Source organism: Octopus bimaculoides, chromosome 7, assembly GCF_046866305.1.
Source record: "Octopus bimaculoides isolate indiv1 chromosome 7, ASM4686630v1, whole genome shotgun sequence".
In the NCBI taxonomy this organism is placed as follows: Eukaryota; Metazoa; Mollusca; class Cephalopoda; order Octopoda; family Octopodidae; genus Octopus; species Octopus bimaculoides.
In genome coordinates this window covers 47,323,186-47,340,193 of record NC_142934.1, presented here as the reverse complement: position 1 = coordinate 47,340,193, position 17,008 = coordinate 47,323,186, and the positions used below count along the sequence as shown (strand labels likewise).

Below are 17,008 nucleotides of genomic sequence, written 5' to 3'. Positions count from 1 at the left end.
ATTGGATACAACAGATTTTGTTGCTGCTGATACTACTACTACAACTAATACCACTACTACTGCTGCTGTTGCTGTTGCTGCTACTATTACTAGTACGTAAATTTCAAATTAAGTTTACCACCACCACCACCACTACTACTGCTACTACTACTACTACTACTACTACTACTACAGCAGCTGCTGCCGACAACTGTTGCTGCTGTTGCTCCTGTATTAGCTGTAGCAGACTGTACTCCTGCTACTGCTGCGACTTCTACTGCTGCGACTACTACTGCTACAATATCGGCCGCTGCTGCTGCTGCTACTGTTACATTCACTACTACGACGACGATAGCAGCTGCCTCGGACAACCGTTGCTACAAGTGCTACTACTGCAGCTACTGCTACCACTACGATATTGGCTGCAGCTGACTCCTATTGCTATTGCTTATACACCTACTACTGCTGCTGCTACTGCAGCTTCTGCTGCCGCTACTGCTGCCGTTACTATTACAGCTACTGCTACCACTACTGCTGCTGCTGTTACTACTACTATTACTATTACTACTACTACTACTACTACTACTACTACTGGAGGCGCAATGGCCCAGTGGTTAGGGTAGCGGACTCGCGGTCATAGGATCGCGGTTTCGATTCCCAGACCGGGCGTTGTGAGTGTTTCTTGAGCGAAAACACCTAAAGCTCCACGAGGCTCCGGCAGGGGATGGTGGCGAACCCTGCTGTACTCTTTCACCACAACTTTCTCTCACTCTTACTTCCTGTTTCTGTTGTGCCTGTAATCCAAAGGGTCAGCCTTGTCACACTGTGTCACGCTGAATATCCCCGAGAACTACGTTAAGGGTACACGTGTCTGTGGAGTGCTCAGCCACTTGCACGTTAATTTCACGAGCAGGCTGTTCCGTTGATTGGATCAACTGGAACCCTCGGCGTCGTAAGCGACAGAGTGCCAACAACAACAACTACTACTACTACTACTACTACTACTACTACTATTACTACTACTACTACCACCACCGTCAACTTTGCCTTCTATGCTTTCTGGATCAATAAAATAATGTACCAATAACGTACAGAGAATTAGTACAATAGAGAATGCCTTTCCCGTTTTTGACAAAAAACAAAAAAGGCACGAAAAGAGAAATGGGCTTCCCAAAAGAAACCCCTCCTCCAAGCGAAAGCAAGTAAAATGTGGAAAGTGGGGACCGTACTCAAAACGTGTTTCATGGTTGCACTGTGCGAAACGCTAATCCTTTCCCTGGGGAACTAATTCAAAGAAGCTAAGGAAAACTATGAAGACGAATGGTTTTTGAATTCCCCTGGCCTTATTCCCGTCATTGGAGTGATGGGAATAAGGATAGAGTATCGCTGAAGACCTCAGTAGTTTACCATGATGATGTAAGACTAGCCTACCCAGCAAACATGGGGTGCCTCATATCACGATCTCACCCAACCTAAACATGTTTACGGGCCCCTTTGGGTGCACCAAGTTTCAATACGCCGGTAGAGAAGGTACGCAAAATATGTGAAGTGGAACTTATTTCCCCACTCATCGATTTAAATTTCACAGTCTTTGTTATTTTTAACGAATAGTTGAATCGAAGCTAATAAACGATTGGAAGGTAGATCAGTCATGGGGAAACTGTGGTCCGTGGGACTTTCTGAATGGCATGTCTAACGAAAACTTACCTTGATTTTGTTTTTAGTAGTGTAGTTCGCCTGTTAATGGGCTGTTTTCATGGGCCAGAAAGCGAAAATTTTCCCACGAGAGTTCCGGATCCCAGTTATGAACTCATTTGCATACAGCCAATCAGAGCTCAACTATCAAACTAGTGTCCACCGAGTCACGAAAATACTCTGGTTAAGTTCAGTGGAAAGTATGCGTTATAGCAAAATCCAACTGTTCTAAACGGGTTAATAGGGGTGACAAATGTGAAATTTAGTGTATAAAGTGAATGGAGAGCTGGTCACCGATGATGCCATAAGTGCTGCCAATTTGCGTAATTTACTAGAAAATGTGAATGAGTGTAGTCTCCAATTTTTTTTGACTGATTTTGTACATTCCTAATTTAAAATGTTGCTGTTGATCTGGAAACATCGTAATCGATACGACGTTGTGTCGTATTGCACCTTCCTTGCACATATCAATAGATACATGCAGTATCACTAATCTCAATCTGAGCATAGGTACCTAATGTTAGCTCCATTTAGAGATAGTACTCGATGGATCTATGAGGATGGTGGAGCAGGAAATGTGGTGCTTATGTGAGACCTGCTATGCTGAACGCAGAGTGGCATACACCATTCTATGCCTGACTGACTGTACTGTAGTAGTACACAGTATGTGGATTTTCAAGGTGAGCTCTGATTGGCTGTATGCAAATGAGTTCATTACTGGGGTCCGGGAACAGGGGATGCAAGCACACCTCCGAAAATTTTTGCGGGTGCAAAATTAAAATTTGTACCCCTACTTACTTTTCTCAGGTTTAGAAAACAGTGCGTAAAATGTGATCTATAAAAAGTAGTTTGAAGTAAGTTTTCTTCTCAAAGAATAAAGAACAAAATAAAAAGAATAAAAGAAACAAGATATAATTTGTAAAACTTCTGAACCTGAATTTGCACCCACGAAGCAAATTTCGTTCCCGAGTCAGTAGCTGTCTCATGCGGCTTACTTTTCGAAAAGTGTTGCCCATAACTGAGATACACGATTCGGGTCACAATGAAAAGTAGGAGACGAGCGCTTATTGTATGGAACATCCAAATGATAGACTGGCTGCGAAAAATAAGACAAGTTAGCAATGAACAACTAATATGCAACTTGATAGAGGGTAAAGAGAATGTCTTGCCCAGTACGACATTGAAGATATTAACGAGCACTTTCTAGTATAATTATTTCTCAAAGTAGTAACCAATGCCACGGAGTGATCTGGCCCAATCTAGTTGATAGGTAATCACCCTATGGCTTTTAAAAGTTATAACTTTTTTAACGTTCCTATTTATTGTATAACGCCTCTAACCTTGCCTTCGTTTCTATATAACTTTCAGACTATTTCCAACGTTTGTAATCCTTAAGTGTAATGTTGCTATATTGTTGGCACTCCGTCGGTTACGACGACGCGGGTTCCAGTTGATCCGATCAACGGAACAGCCTGCTCGTGAAATTAATGTGCAAGTGGTTGAGCACTCCACAGACACGTGTACCCTTAACGTAGTTCTCGGGGAAGATTCAGCGTGACACAGAGTGTGACAAGGCTGGCCCTTTGAAATACAGGTACAAACAGAAACAGGAAGATAGAGTGAGAGAAAGTTGTGGTGAAAGAGTACAGCAGGGTTCGCCACAACCCCCTGCCGGAGCCACGCGGAGCTTTAGGTATTTTCGCTCAATAAACACTCACAACGCCCAGTCTTGGAATCGAAACCGCGAGTCCGCTGCCCTAACCACTGGGCCATTGCGCCTCCACTGTTGTTATATATATAATAAATAATCAACAGTATATTGTGAAGGCTCGTGGCTTAGTGTCTTTGACTCACGACCTTATGATCGTGAATCTGATTTCCGGCTCTTATCCTTGAGCAAGAAACTTTATTTCACATTGCTTCTGTCAGCACAGCTGGTAAAAATGAATAGTACTTGTATTTCAAACGGCTTGCCTTGTCACATTTGGTGTGTCACGCCCAGTGGTAGCTCGTAGATAAAATTATTCAGAAAATTTTTAGCCGTTGTTTTAATATTGTGTAAAAGAAACAAACATATAAAAAGAAAATTTATACATAAACTTGATCAGTTCGCGTTTTAGCCACTGCCGGTAGTGTGTTTAATTTGTTCATTGAACATCGCCACAAATTCCCCCTTATTTTTCAAAAATCCTTCCTAAATCACAAAATAAGGGTGGAGGAAATGTGTCCTATTTTTCAGATCCTGGCAGCAATACTGTAGCTGGAAGCAGGATAATAATCTAATTCTACACTTTATCACATTCAAGAATATAAACACGTTTTTTAAGCACAACACACGCGGAGTTAAAAAGGAACACTACCTTTCACCAGCACACCAGGGTCGGCACTGTGTGAACCACGGTACTCTATCTCCCTAGCATGCAGTTTCCTATCTCGGACATGTGAGCATGCACACAACAGCCAAACACCGCGTCGCTGGAACTGTGAAGTGCACAGTTCTATACAAGGATCTTTTGTGTTTTTTCATAAACCTGGAGATGGCTACTGACATTAAGCTTAACGATTATATAAAGTACAAGTATCAAGAAATAATTAAAGAAAAAAGGACTCATTATATTGAATGTTATCGATAATATCGAGTGGAAGTAGGGGGTGCTGCAGTTTCGCAATGCCTATACACGAGCCGCTACTGGTCACACTGAATCTCCCTGAGAACTACGTTAAGGATACGCGGTCTGCAGAGTGCTCAGCCACTTGCACGAGTAGACTGTTCCATTGATCGAATTAACTGGAACATTTGTCGTAACCGACGGAATGCTCAGCCACTGTATACCCTCAACCATAAATTAGTAGCGTTGTGTCTATACTAGAATATAATAATTTCTTACATGGTAACAAGGCCAGAATTTTAGAGGAAAGTGTACAAAGGGGTGTAGGCGCAGTTGCCACCCCCCACTTGACAGCGAGTTAAACACGCTGGGCATTGTAGAGGGCGTTACACAACATCAAGATTCAGTCACTCATCTTTTCCTCTTTCTGCACTGGGACGCGAGCTGTGAAGACACAACCTGACTGGCGCTCTCTGATACCACATGCGAGCTTGCAGATAGGAGCATAGCACAGAAGACCATGGCCTTTACGCACCAACCATTCCATTTATCATTCCGTTGTGTATATACGTGTGGCCACAATAAATGTATTTAATGTTACAACCTCGCTTATATATTCTTCATCCGGGTCTACTACCAAATGAGATTACAGCTTTCTGAGTGAGTCACATTTGGTGGATAAACAACAACCTACTCATCTATAGGAGTAAAAACTCCAATTCTTGACTGTACTTTATTTTATTGACACTCAAAAGGATGAAATTTCATTGATGAGACAACACAGTTTTTTCTCGTCGACGTTCTGAATATCTCTGAGTATGTAGGCACTCATACTCCCCTACTAACAACCTATAGACTACAAGGGTTTGTTTCGCTTAATTGTAGAGACTTATGAGCGTCTGACATTTCATACTCTAGATGCCCAATCTCGGACTTCGCTTAGTCCTGAACTGGAATTCTACCAATGAGATGAACTGTGAAGGAACGTCTGCAAATTCCACAACCTCAGCGAAATTTCAGTCACACCATGCAGAGCGAAAGAGCACAGCCTCACAGTTGGAACACGGTACGATAGTTAGGTTATAAATTATTAGGGGAGGAGGTGGTGTACGTATTTGCTACTTCTGCCCGAAGTTTCCGAGAAAGCTTTCTCTCAGTCATTTTAAGGTGAGACCAGTTAACCTCTCCTTGACTTCATCCTAGTTCTTAACCACCTGGGTATCATTCCCCAAAAGACCCCAAGCGTATCGTGGGTCAATAACATATACTGACTCGCTTCAGCAGGCGCTGAGTCGCGAACTCACCGACTTGTTTTGGCATGTTGAGGTATATTCCTATCACTACCTCCTTCAGTATGGTGTCACCTATCTGAATTTCCGTGGTTTTCGACATCATTACGTTGACATCGTCTGCGTGTATCAACCCGGTTTTCTAACTCGCCCCAGTTCGAGCAGGATGCACTTCAACATCTTCAATTATTATTGCTGTATTAATAGGCTATTATGATCTTCAAACAATCAGACAACTTTACAAGACAAGTATGGGGGTTTTTCTCTCATTTTTGTTTTAACTGTATGGAATTTTAATTTTCATTTATAACATATTAGCAGCTAAGCTCGTTTCACCCGGTCAGAGAACGACGCGAAGAGAGAAACGAAGACATAAAAAAGAGGAAGAATTAGATACGAAGTGGTGTTTGGGCGACGGATCTTGGTAGAAAAAGAAAAGAATGTCATGGTGAGTTAGTAAGGAGTGCAAAGCAAGACTGGACTTACGCGGGCTGGCAGGACGATGAAAGAATTGCGGAGTTGAAATTGGAGCAGTTGAAGTTGTCGTTGTTATCATTGGAGTGCCTCTTGGTAGACAACATTCTTCGTCCTTCCCCCGGGTGCACAAATAGAAAGACTATGAGGGCAGCCAACGTACAGTTGTGCGTGTGAGAATACTTGCTCTGTCAGATTCAAACCAACTGCTTGCACTGATTGTCCTTGCGCCTTGTTGATTGTCATGGGAAAGCAGAGTTTGGTGGGAAATTGCATCTGTTTAAACTTGCAGGTCGTATCGGAGTGGGTAAGGGACATGGGAGTTATAAGTATGTCTTAGCCAGCGGCCGGTTCATTCAAGATTGTTGCCTATAGAACTCGGGAGCACAATTTTTTGATAATCATCCGCGTACCATTGCACATTATTGGAGCATCTAAATTCCTTAGCAGCATGATTGCAGTTCGTGAGCTGGTAGTTCTGCGGGTCCCCCCTTTTGTCAGATTTGTCATGGGCCGGCCGGTCTATCTCAGATACATGGGAAGCTGGATTAAATTTTTCATCAACACAGGGGAGCCGAAATAAATTTTTTCAATGTCCAAAGGAAGCCAAATCGCGAAAACGGTTGAGAAATGCTGATCTATAACGATGGTTTTTATTTAGGCACATCGTAAAAGTAATTATAATGAATTGCTTAATATAAAGAAAAGTATGTTTTTTCAAACAAATACAGTTAGAAAAAATATTTACCATTTCAAGTCATCACTAAAAACAAAGCTCATCAATCTTTTAATGAAATAATAATTTTATTCTAAGTTGTAAATTTTGCCCGAGAAATAAAGCGAATAATTACCAAATGCATTGTTAAAAATCTCTAACTCGATAGCAAATATCTCCAAATTGATTAGAAATGCATAAATTTAATAACAATGTTTTTGAGATTCCGGTTCGAATGACATGAGTGTTTTTGTTTCACTTTTGACACGTAATAGTGGAGGAGATATGATGTTGCTGTGGGCTGGAAGTATGCAAGAAGTTAAAATTTATTTTGACTAAAACACTACCGGTACCCTAAGTAAGGCATATGTAAAATTTGAATGAAATTGGTTGTATAGTTCTGGAGTTTTAGGGATTCACACAGACACACACACACACATACATACAGACACACAGACACACAGACGTACAATCTCAATTTTATATATATATATATATATATATATATATATATAGATAGATAAACGTGCACATCTTTAAGAACATTGTCATTTTAAAGATTTTGTTGGCAATTTTTTAAATTAACAAACATTTATTTACATGAAAGAAAATTACCGGAGAACTTTCTTCCAAACCTTTCTGTTAAAACTGTATTGAAACCATTTGTGAGGAATTTTTTTTTTCATCACATCAACTGGTCACACACCACAAGGTTTAACGGAATCTACTGAAGGAAGCCAGCACGCTCGCAATATTACCACAGGCGATGGCGAGACTAAAGCATTGGGAAAGCCAAATGCCTCCACGGGCATCACCTGATATCTCGGTGAGGCGAGCTGCCAACGTTAATAAGAAATTCGCGGTTAGTGGCCCAGTCCCTCCGAACGTCTCAAACGCCACAGGTTGGACGAGATAGTTCACTGTCAGGTCTCGATACTTCAGGGTTTTCTTCCGTTCGTCTACGGAAGCAGTGACCTTCCCATTAACTGCAGCATCCAGGATGTGGGAGGGAGCAAAGGAGTCGCAGACTGTGGCGTCCCAAATGAAGCACCTACCTCTAACTCAGAGACAGAGGGTAAGACCATCTGTTTTTTTTTTCCATGACTTCTGGATAACTCCGACGGCTTCAAAACTCTGTTTCCATTTATCCTCCACTGTAACCGGAACTGACAAACCCAACTCTCTCCACCGTAATAGAGCTTCATCCATTTCCTTGTTGGAATTAGTCCGTGTTGGAGAGGAGAGGATGGAGCAAGTGGAAAGAAAACAGGTAAGTAATAAAGACGAGCACTTGTGCAGACCTAGACCCCAAAACCGTTTGGGCGAAGCAGCTTTGTCGCGGGAGTCTGGGGGAAAGTTTGGCATTGATCAAGCATTCGAGTTTCCAGAAGATTAAGTCGTCAAAGTATTGGAGGGACGACAGAAGTCTGTAAGAGGGCCTAACTCTCAGAAAATACAATAGCTTAGGAATTGACAAGTAATTTTTAAGTAAAAAAAAAAAAAACCTTAGTGGGGTTCAATTACTTCAAAGTTATTTTAAAAGTTGTTCGAGGTTAGTCATTTTGGATCTAAAGACGTACTCGAAAGCTAGGTCAGTAACTGGGGCTCCAAGGGAGCACCACGCTGATGAAGGAGGAATTGCGATTGAGGGGAAGGAGTCAACAAATAGTTTAGTAGTCTGTTCATGTGAAGCTGGGTGAGGTAATTAATTGTACGTAACATTTTTTTTATTCTTAAATGTCAGCTGTAATAAATTGGTTTCTTATCAGAACCAAAACGCTGCTCTTGGTAGGTGGTAGTAGGGAACCTCAAGGTTTTAGGAGACGAATATAATTTAGAATGGTACAGTTGCTGTTGTTGCTATTATTGTTGTGCTTTGTCACTGATCAAGCAATCTATTATCCAATTGGACCCAGCAGCGACCATCTTGTCATCATTTCTTTTTTAAATCAAAGACGTCATTCTCCTATAAGTTCTTTATCTATGACGGTAGAGTGTAAAATTCGAGTGGTATTTGGTTGTTATTTCTAACATTAAGAGATCTCGAAGAGACTGCCTTCTTGACTCTAGTAAAGGTGGTCAAAATCCAAATACGTGATTTTCAAATTTGGATTTTCTTTCATTTACATATTTCTCTTCGCCATTCAACCTGATGTCAGAATATCTCAATTGTAGCAATGCCCTCGGTTTCTAAAGTAGCGAGGATGGAAAGCAAAGAAAATAGTTGAAAGGACATTCAACTAGCACTCGTTTGTCCTTTGACCAGGTACAAATTATTTATGTACCGCAAGAGCTTATACATCTTAATATATAATAAAAGTAAGGCGGTAAGCTGGCAGAATGGTTAATACGCCGGGCAAAATGCCTAGTGGCATTTCGTCCGCCTTTAGGTTATAAGTTCAAATGCCGCCGAAGTCGTCTTTGCCCTGCATCCTTTCAGGGTAGATAAAATAAGTACTAGTTGAGCCCAGAGGGTTGATCTAATCGACTGATCCCCTTCCCTGAAATTGCTGGCTTTGTGTCAAAATCTGAAACCAATATACAAAAAAAAGTAAATGTATGCAGTATTGCATCCTAGGTAACTGAAATTTAGCGTGGAGGTACATCTCTTTGATGAGAAGGTCTTAGACTATGCAAGTTTCCAGTTGTACGATTTACTGCGTATTTTTATGACGTTTCACTTGAATTATCGCCTGGACTGTTTGAATGATACAATATTCCCAGATCCAATGAAGATTACCGACTTCTTTTGAAACAATCTCTCTAGACTTCAGTGAAATCTTTTGATTGTATTATTTTAGGTATTGGTAAACCGAGACATGGTTGGGCGCTATTGCTAGTCATTGATAAGCCCGAGCAAGGCTAGGCACTTTTGCTATTCCTTGATAAGTTCGGGCAAGTCTGAGCACAGCTACTGGTTCTTCATGAACCTGGATTAAGGTTGGGCACTACCGCTGGTCCTTATTAAACAGAAATCTTGGCAACCAATACGGAATCTTTTGTATGAGTCACTGGAAACTCCACTGCTGTCTTATATGGGTTAATGTATTCATAAATAAGGTATGAGTGACTTCCACAAATAAAAAAAGACGAGCAGTCGTAGCTGGGAATCTTTGATCAAAGGTTTGCTTGATCAGGGCTGACTCAGGATAAACAATAATGACAAAAACTGAAAACACTCATTATAATCGCATTTAAAAGCAGGAAAACGCAAACATTACCTTTATCAAATCTCACTCTCTCTCCCGCTCCACAACACATACACAAGAGGCATTCCCTATACTAGCGGTTTGCAAACTACAGATTGCTGATCAAATCTGGCCCACAGCCCGATTTCATCCAATCTGCTGAATTTAACGAATATGTAATGTTTCATAAATAAATAAAAATCTTTGATTTCTTTATCCATCTTTGGTTAATGGACAATAAAATTCAGTATCGAAAAGTAGAACAAACACTGGTCTTTTGAAGTATTAAAAAAATCCTTCTACATGATAAAAAAAATTAATATTTTAAACTTGTCAAAATGAGTGTAGTAAATGTTTCCATTTTATTCAATGAATGGAGCAACAGATTGTCTCATACGTTGTCATAATATAATTTTCATGAATCATCTGTCCTAAGAAAGGAACGAATGACAAATAATGTTAACATGTCCGTTGAAGAAAGCAAGTGAATTGATTAGTGTCACAAATATCTCAAAGTAATAACCACTACCTCCACCCCATTTAGCAAAACTAAAAATACATAACCCTTCACTGTATACTTTGTCATACATGGTGCATGCTGATTTTTGTCTCGTTAAATGTGATGCAATTCCTCTATTTCAAGTGACGTTTAAAAACGAAAATAATATCTATTTAAAAATAACAAGATAAGCTCTTTTATATATCAACACGGTTTCATTTTTTTTTTTTAATTCGTTGTGATCCACAAAACAAAACATTTCCAGTCCAGCTGGTTTTCCCATCAAAAGTTTGCGGAACCCTACTCTATACTCATGTACAATACTACCAAACTATCACATGCTCTGCAAATGCTAAAAACAAACAACTATTACTTCATAACCTCAGAAAGAAAGCATCTTTTGTGGAGCGAATTTTTCAAGAACAAAGGTTGTTTTCTTTTTAGAGGCAGGATGAGAATGTTTTACTAATGTCAAACGAGCTGGTGCAATGGTTCTCTGAAACTGACCAGACAACCCGCTCAAAATATCAAAATTTCTACTCATTCTTTATTAATGAGAAGACAAAATATAGTTTGCATACATATAATTCTTTATTCACCATTGGTGTTGGACAAATTTAATACTATCACAGTTTTATTTAACATGCCAATTTGTCAGTCGGCTTTAATTCTCACAGCTCCCACACAGGAGAGCCTAGTACCTAGCCGCTTATGAGAAAATCTTGTTACAATCTTCTTCATATCAGGAAAAGCCACTGTTATAATATGTCTTCTCTTTTAGATTAGGAGTGGAGAAACTTTGGTAAATTTTCAGATTAACACTCGCAAGATTTTCACTAGGGTGTTAGGGTTTTAGGGTCAGGGTTTTAGGTTTAGGGAATTCCGTCCCTAACTCTAAAACCCTAACACTCTAGTGAAAATCGTGCGGGTGTTAATCTGAAAATTTGCCGAAACTTTTTAGCGCGGCGGGCAAATGTCTATCTATCTATCTATTTATATATATATATACTAGCAGCTAAGCCCGGTTTCACCCGGTCAGAGAACGATGCGAAGAGAAAAACGAAGACATAAAAAAGAGGAAGAAGTGGATACGAAATGGTGTTTGGGCGACGGATCTTGGTAGAAAAAAAAGAATGTCATGGTGAGTTAGTAAGGAGTGCAAAGCAAGACTGGACTTACGTGGGCGGGCAGGACGATGAAAAAATTGCGGAGCTGAAATTGGAGCAGTTGAAGTTGTCGTTGTTATCATTCGAGTGCTTCTTGGTAGACAACATTCTTCGTCCTTCCCGCTTGCACTGATTGTCCCTGCGCCTTGTTGATTGTCATGGGAAAGCAGAGTTTGATGGGAAATTGCATGTTTAAACTTGTAGGTCGTATCGGAGTGGGTAAGGGACATGGGAGTTATAAGTAGCCAGCGGCCGGTTCATTCAAGATTGTTGCCTATAGAACTCGGGAGCACAATTTTTGATAATCATCCGCGTACCATTGCACATTATTGGAGCATCTAAATTCCTTAGCAGCATGATTGGCGCGCCAACTTTCAGATGCAGTTCGTGAGCTGGTACTTCTGCGGCTTCCCCCTTTTGTCAGATTTGCATGGGCCGGCCGGTCTATCTCAGATACATGGGAAGCTGGATTAAGTTTTTTTATCAACACAGAGGAGCCGAAGTAAATTTTTTTCAATGTCCAAAGGAAGCCAAATCGCGAAAAAGGTTGAGAAATGCTGATCTATAGCGATGGTTTTTATTTAGGCACATCGTAAAAATAATTATAATGAATTGCTTAATATAAAGAAAAGTATGTTTTTTCAAGCAAATACAGTTAGAAAAAATATTTACCATTTCAAGTCATCACTAAAAACAAAGCTCATCAATTTTTTAATGAAATAATAATTTTATTCTTTTATTCTAAGTTGTAAATTTTGCCCGAGAAATAAAGCAAATAATTACCAAATGCATTGTTAAAAATCTGTAACTCGATAGCAAATATCTCCAAATTGATTAGAAATGTATAAATTTAATAATAACAATGTTTTTGAGATTCCGGTTCGAATAACATGAGTGTTTTTGTTTCACTTTTGACACATAATACTTAAATAGTGGAGGAGATATGATGTTGCTGTGGGCTGGAAGTATGCAAGAAGTTAAAATTCTTGTTTGACTAAAACACAACCGGGACCCTAAGTAAGGCATGTGTAAAATTTGAATGAAATTGGTTGTATAGTTCTGGAGTTTTAGGGATTCACACAGACACACATACATTCTCAATTTTATATATATATATATATATATATATATATATATAATATATATAAAGGATAAGTATATTAAAAGAGGTCCGTGGGAAAACTCATTTAAATAACAAGGGTCCTTGGTAGTGAAAAGGATGGGAACCACTGACGGACTGAAAAAGTGACCAGTGCTCATTGAGCTTCTTAAGTCTCTCCGAGACTGGTGGGAGGAGGAAAAACGTTATCGTCAGACAGAAGACATGCCCCTCTTACCCGGAACAGATAAGATACCTCTGAAAATATCGAAGTACCAGATGTTGGTGTTAAACTGGGTGACGGATTAAATCTACCACCCAAAAGTGGGAACGGTCCCACTTATGGAATTGTGTAGTTTCTCTCTTATTAAATTTTACTTACATGGTTTTAGGGTAAAATAAGAAAACATTTTCCCAAGCTGCCGTACTGTGAGATGGAACCAGAAAACATCAGACTACTAACCAAACTTTCTAACTGCAGTAATACTTCCAACCAACATTGCTGAATATTCTCACTAATTCTTGCAAATTTCAATGAAAATATATAAACTTATAGCTTCTGAGTTCACATACATACGTGCGTACATACATATAAGGACATACCTAACAAGTGTGCTCATGCAAGTGTGTTTCCTCATAGATTTCAGAAAAATGTATACTTTGTAATAAAATTTTCAACAAATACCTTACAGATGGTGTAGATTCCGATTACATCGGAATTTGTTGTGAAAAATTTTGTTGGAGGTGGGGAGAAGAGTTTCGGATAATTCACATGAATCGACTGGTTTAGATAATGATTATATCAGAATTTAATGTGAAAGATCAAAAAAATTGGTGGGTGGGCATACATATTGACCCACATCACATTACTTTAAAAAATTTCATGTTTCATTTTGTAGGTATACATGTGGTGTGTGCCATTAAGTATGTGTGCGCAGCCCACCAATTTTTTTAAACATTAAATTCCGATAAAGTAGTAACACCATTTGAAAGATATTTGTAAAATGTTTCATTAAAAAATATCCACTTTTCTTAAAGTTATGAGGAAACAAAGTCGGTGGATGACACACTTGTGTAGGAATGCCGAAAAGGTGATAACTTTAGTTATAATCATACCACCGAATATTAAGTGTTCGGATTGTTTAGTGTTGCATACATCAACAATATCTGGTAATCCCATCAGCAAGATTTCTTTTAATTAATTATGTTTATCAACCAAAGTCATATTAAACAATAGCTTAAGACCATATCCTTGATCCAATCGACCGGAGGATACTACGAATGAGAAATGACAACTGTCTTCGTCCAGCGACATGGGCAATAAAACGTTGACCAAGCCAACAAGCGACCCCTCTTTATGTACTAATTCGACCTGCTAGAAATAATAGTTATATACCGCTCAAAATCAAAAAAATTTTAAATGTCATTTTGTTGTGTGTGTGTGTGTGTGCTAAAAATCTAATTTTTACATACCTCTCTTAATTCCAAAAGACCCTCAACCACAACATGGGTTATGTTCGTCATAAAACATTAGTAGAGAAAACACTTCAATTTCACTTCTTGTCATAGGGTGGAGGGGAAGGGGTGTTTATTTATTTTTTTTTTGGAAAAATTGAAAGCTTACAGAATTTTTTTTTTCAGAGGAGTGGCTATGTTGTTAAGTAGCTTGCTTACGAACCACATGGTTCTGGGTTCAGTCCCACTGCGTGGCACCTTGGGCAAGTGTCTTCTACTATAGCCTCGGGCTGACCAAAGCCTTGTGAGTGGATTTGGTAGACGGAAATTGAAAGAAGCCTGTCGTATATATGTATGTATGTGTGTGTCTGTGTTTGTCCTCCGAACATCGCTTGACAACCGATGGTGGTGTGTTTACGTCCCTGTAACATAGCGGTTCGGCAAAAGAGACCGATAGAATAAGTACCAGGCTTACAAAAAACAAGTCCTGGGGTCGAAGTCAAATGACTGAAACAAGTAAAAGAGTAATCATAATCCTAATCTCCGTATTTTTTTACGTATTTCGCAAAAAAAAAAAAAATTTAAAGTGGAAATTTAAGAAATTTATGTGGGGGTGGAGAAGGCGGTGGTGGGGATTTAAATTTTGAAATGCAAATTTTTTTTGCAGATTCGGAATCTCCGCCCTAGATATAGTGTATTCCTGTAAAAAATGAAACCCCGCAAAAGTCCCAAAGAGGGCGCGATCCATGATCTTCACCTCCGCCCAAAATCACAGAGGAAAAGAAACGATGTCAGCAAAAACGACGAGATTATCATGGTTGGAATGTCTATGATTATAGGCCTACTGAATCAGAGCTGGCCAGGGCCTAAAAGACAAAAACAGACTATACCTCTTCCTTTATCCTTCACTATTTTTCCCCCACCCTCCATCACAATCTATTTAATATCACCAGAAAATCTTGAAGGGTCCTGTCCAAATATTCAATTTATTTTTCCTAGCGGCAAACCATTTTATTTTACTCTTCAACTTTTGTGGTTTTGCTCCTGGTCAGCCCTAATATCGTAGACCTGAACAAAAGTATTAGTCTTGACCGTCCTGTTTTCTTTAATTAAAAATTTTAAAGTTTTTTTTTTTTTTGAAGCCTAATATATATTTAGACTACTTTATCCAATGTGTCCTTTCCTCTTAAGACAGCAGTTATAATACGAGGGAAACTTGGGTGCTATTTCTAGCAGGTCGAAATACCACCTAAAGGATTCTTTCGACAGTTCACACGAACTGTTTCTTATCAACACCAGATCAAATGGCAGAAGAGTTATTGTTCTTCGTTAATAGATGTAAAGTGTGACATGCCGCTGGGGGGCGTTGTTATCAACAGTGCAGTGAAAGGAATTTTTAAAAATAAAGAAAAGAAAACCAAATAAAAAAATAGAATTAAATCTCAAACTGAGTTTAACGAAATGCGATGTAGTGTCGACGACCACCACCACTGAAACAACAGCAACAGACAGCGATCTATGAGTTTCATCAGCAGGCAAAGACTGTTGCCGCCGCTGCTGCTGCTGCGCTGCTTCTCAGAAGGAAGAGGAGGAAGGGGGATAGTATAAGTGAGTGTGTTACTTTAATTAGTGTTGAGGAAAACCTTCATTAAAATCAATAAGACCAGGAGAGTGTCTAGTCTGACTGACTTCTTCAACAGGGAACCACTCAGTTAGAACTGTTGGCTCCCTCTTTCATCTTTATGCACTGGAATTGCTAAGGACACAACAAGTTGTTGATTTGTAATTCTATATTTCCAGAATAGGAAACTATCAACATCTGACAGTCGTTTCTTCATGGTAGCTTTAATTAAAGGACTTCAAAGGAAAGTACCAGTAAAAAAAAAAAAAGAAAATAGCGCAAACCTCCCGTATATATTTAGTACTTTACTGACTATTTTAAATCTTGCTGAACGAAAAAGGTTTGTTATACATGAAGACAGCATGTCAGTTAAGAACATCTTATTCTGGTAATCCTTTTTGATTTTTTGTGTTTGTAAAATTAATGCATTTTAGTTATTTATTCGGTTTGCTGCTGCAGTTGTAACTCGTCTTCTGTCGATATTACTACTGCTGCTAAACATGCCATGGACTCTTTACTTACTACTGTCCTTGTCAATCGCTGACTATCGACGGCTGTGGCCAGGACCGAACCTACAACTAGGAGTTTATTTATGATTATGAATTATGTCAAGCTTATCTACTTCAATGTCATTTCTCTAACGACATTTCAACGTCTGCTCATTTAAAGTTCTGGTTTGTCTATGTCCACCGTTTCTACACCTCGCTGTTATGGTTTAATGCTATGGAGAGTCAGCAGTGTTATTGTAGCATGGAAAACTATTGACCAGGAACGAATTACAAAAAATAACTGAATGCTAACGATTTATATTAACCGATATGGATGCAACACAAGGAGATGCCGTGAAAGTGGCACTGAGGTAAGTGTTTCATTTTGTCTCGTCTTATGTGCGCACATACATTGTCACATAAATTTGGTGTGCATTTTTTGTGTTAGGAAAGAGGGACATGGCCTAGACAGACGTGTCAGTAGATGCATGAAGGGAAGAAAAACACTGTTGCAGCATGTTTGTCAACTGGTAGTTGTTTATTTAACCTTAGCACTTTCATGTCAGTACTATGTTGATACATTTAATCCTTAGTTTGTGTGTGCATGTGTATATATCGAAGGGTCTTTGTAACAAGTGCTTATCCGGGTTTGCATTTTTGTCCCCCTTATTACGAGGCTTAACTGCATTTCAAAGGAAGTTTTGGAAAGAATAGCAGAATCCAGAGACCAC

At 39.3% G+C, this 17,008-nt stretch overlaps 2 protein-coding genes across 16 annotated transcripts in view; one reads left to right on the top strand and one right to left on the bottom strand.

Moving 5' to 3' along the window:
* Positions 1-14,210, bottom strand: part of LOC106883196 (uncharacterized) — a 74,166-nt gene extending 59,956 nt beyond the window's left edge. The window contains exon 1 of the mRNA XM_052969482.2: positions 14,187-14,210. The gene's annotated coding sequence lies outside the window, so the exon portion shown is untranslated. The remainder of the gene's footprint in view (positions 1-14,186) is intronic.
* Positions 14,211-15,824: 1,614 nt separating this feature from the next.
* Positions 15,825-17,008, top strand: part of LOC106873190 (kinesin-like protein KIF21A) — a 194,750-nt gene continuing 193,566 nt past the window's right edge. For all 15 annotated transcript variants that reach the window (XM_052969489.2, XM_089355273.1, XM_089355278.1 and 12 more), the window contains exon 1: positions 15,825-16,648. In XM_052969489.2, coding sequence (XP_052825449.1) covers positions 16,608-16,648 — 41 coding nt within the window. In that variant the 5' untranslated portion in view covers positions 15,825-16,607. The remainder of the gene's footprint in view (positions 16,649-17,008) is intronic.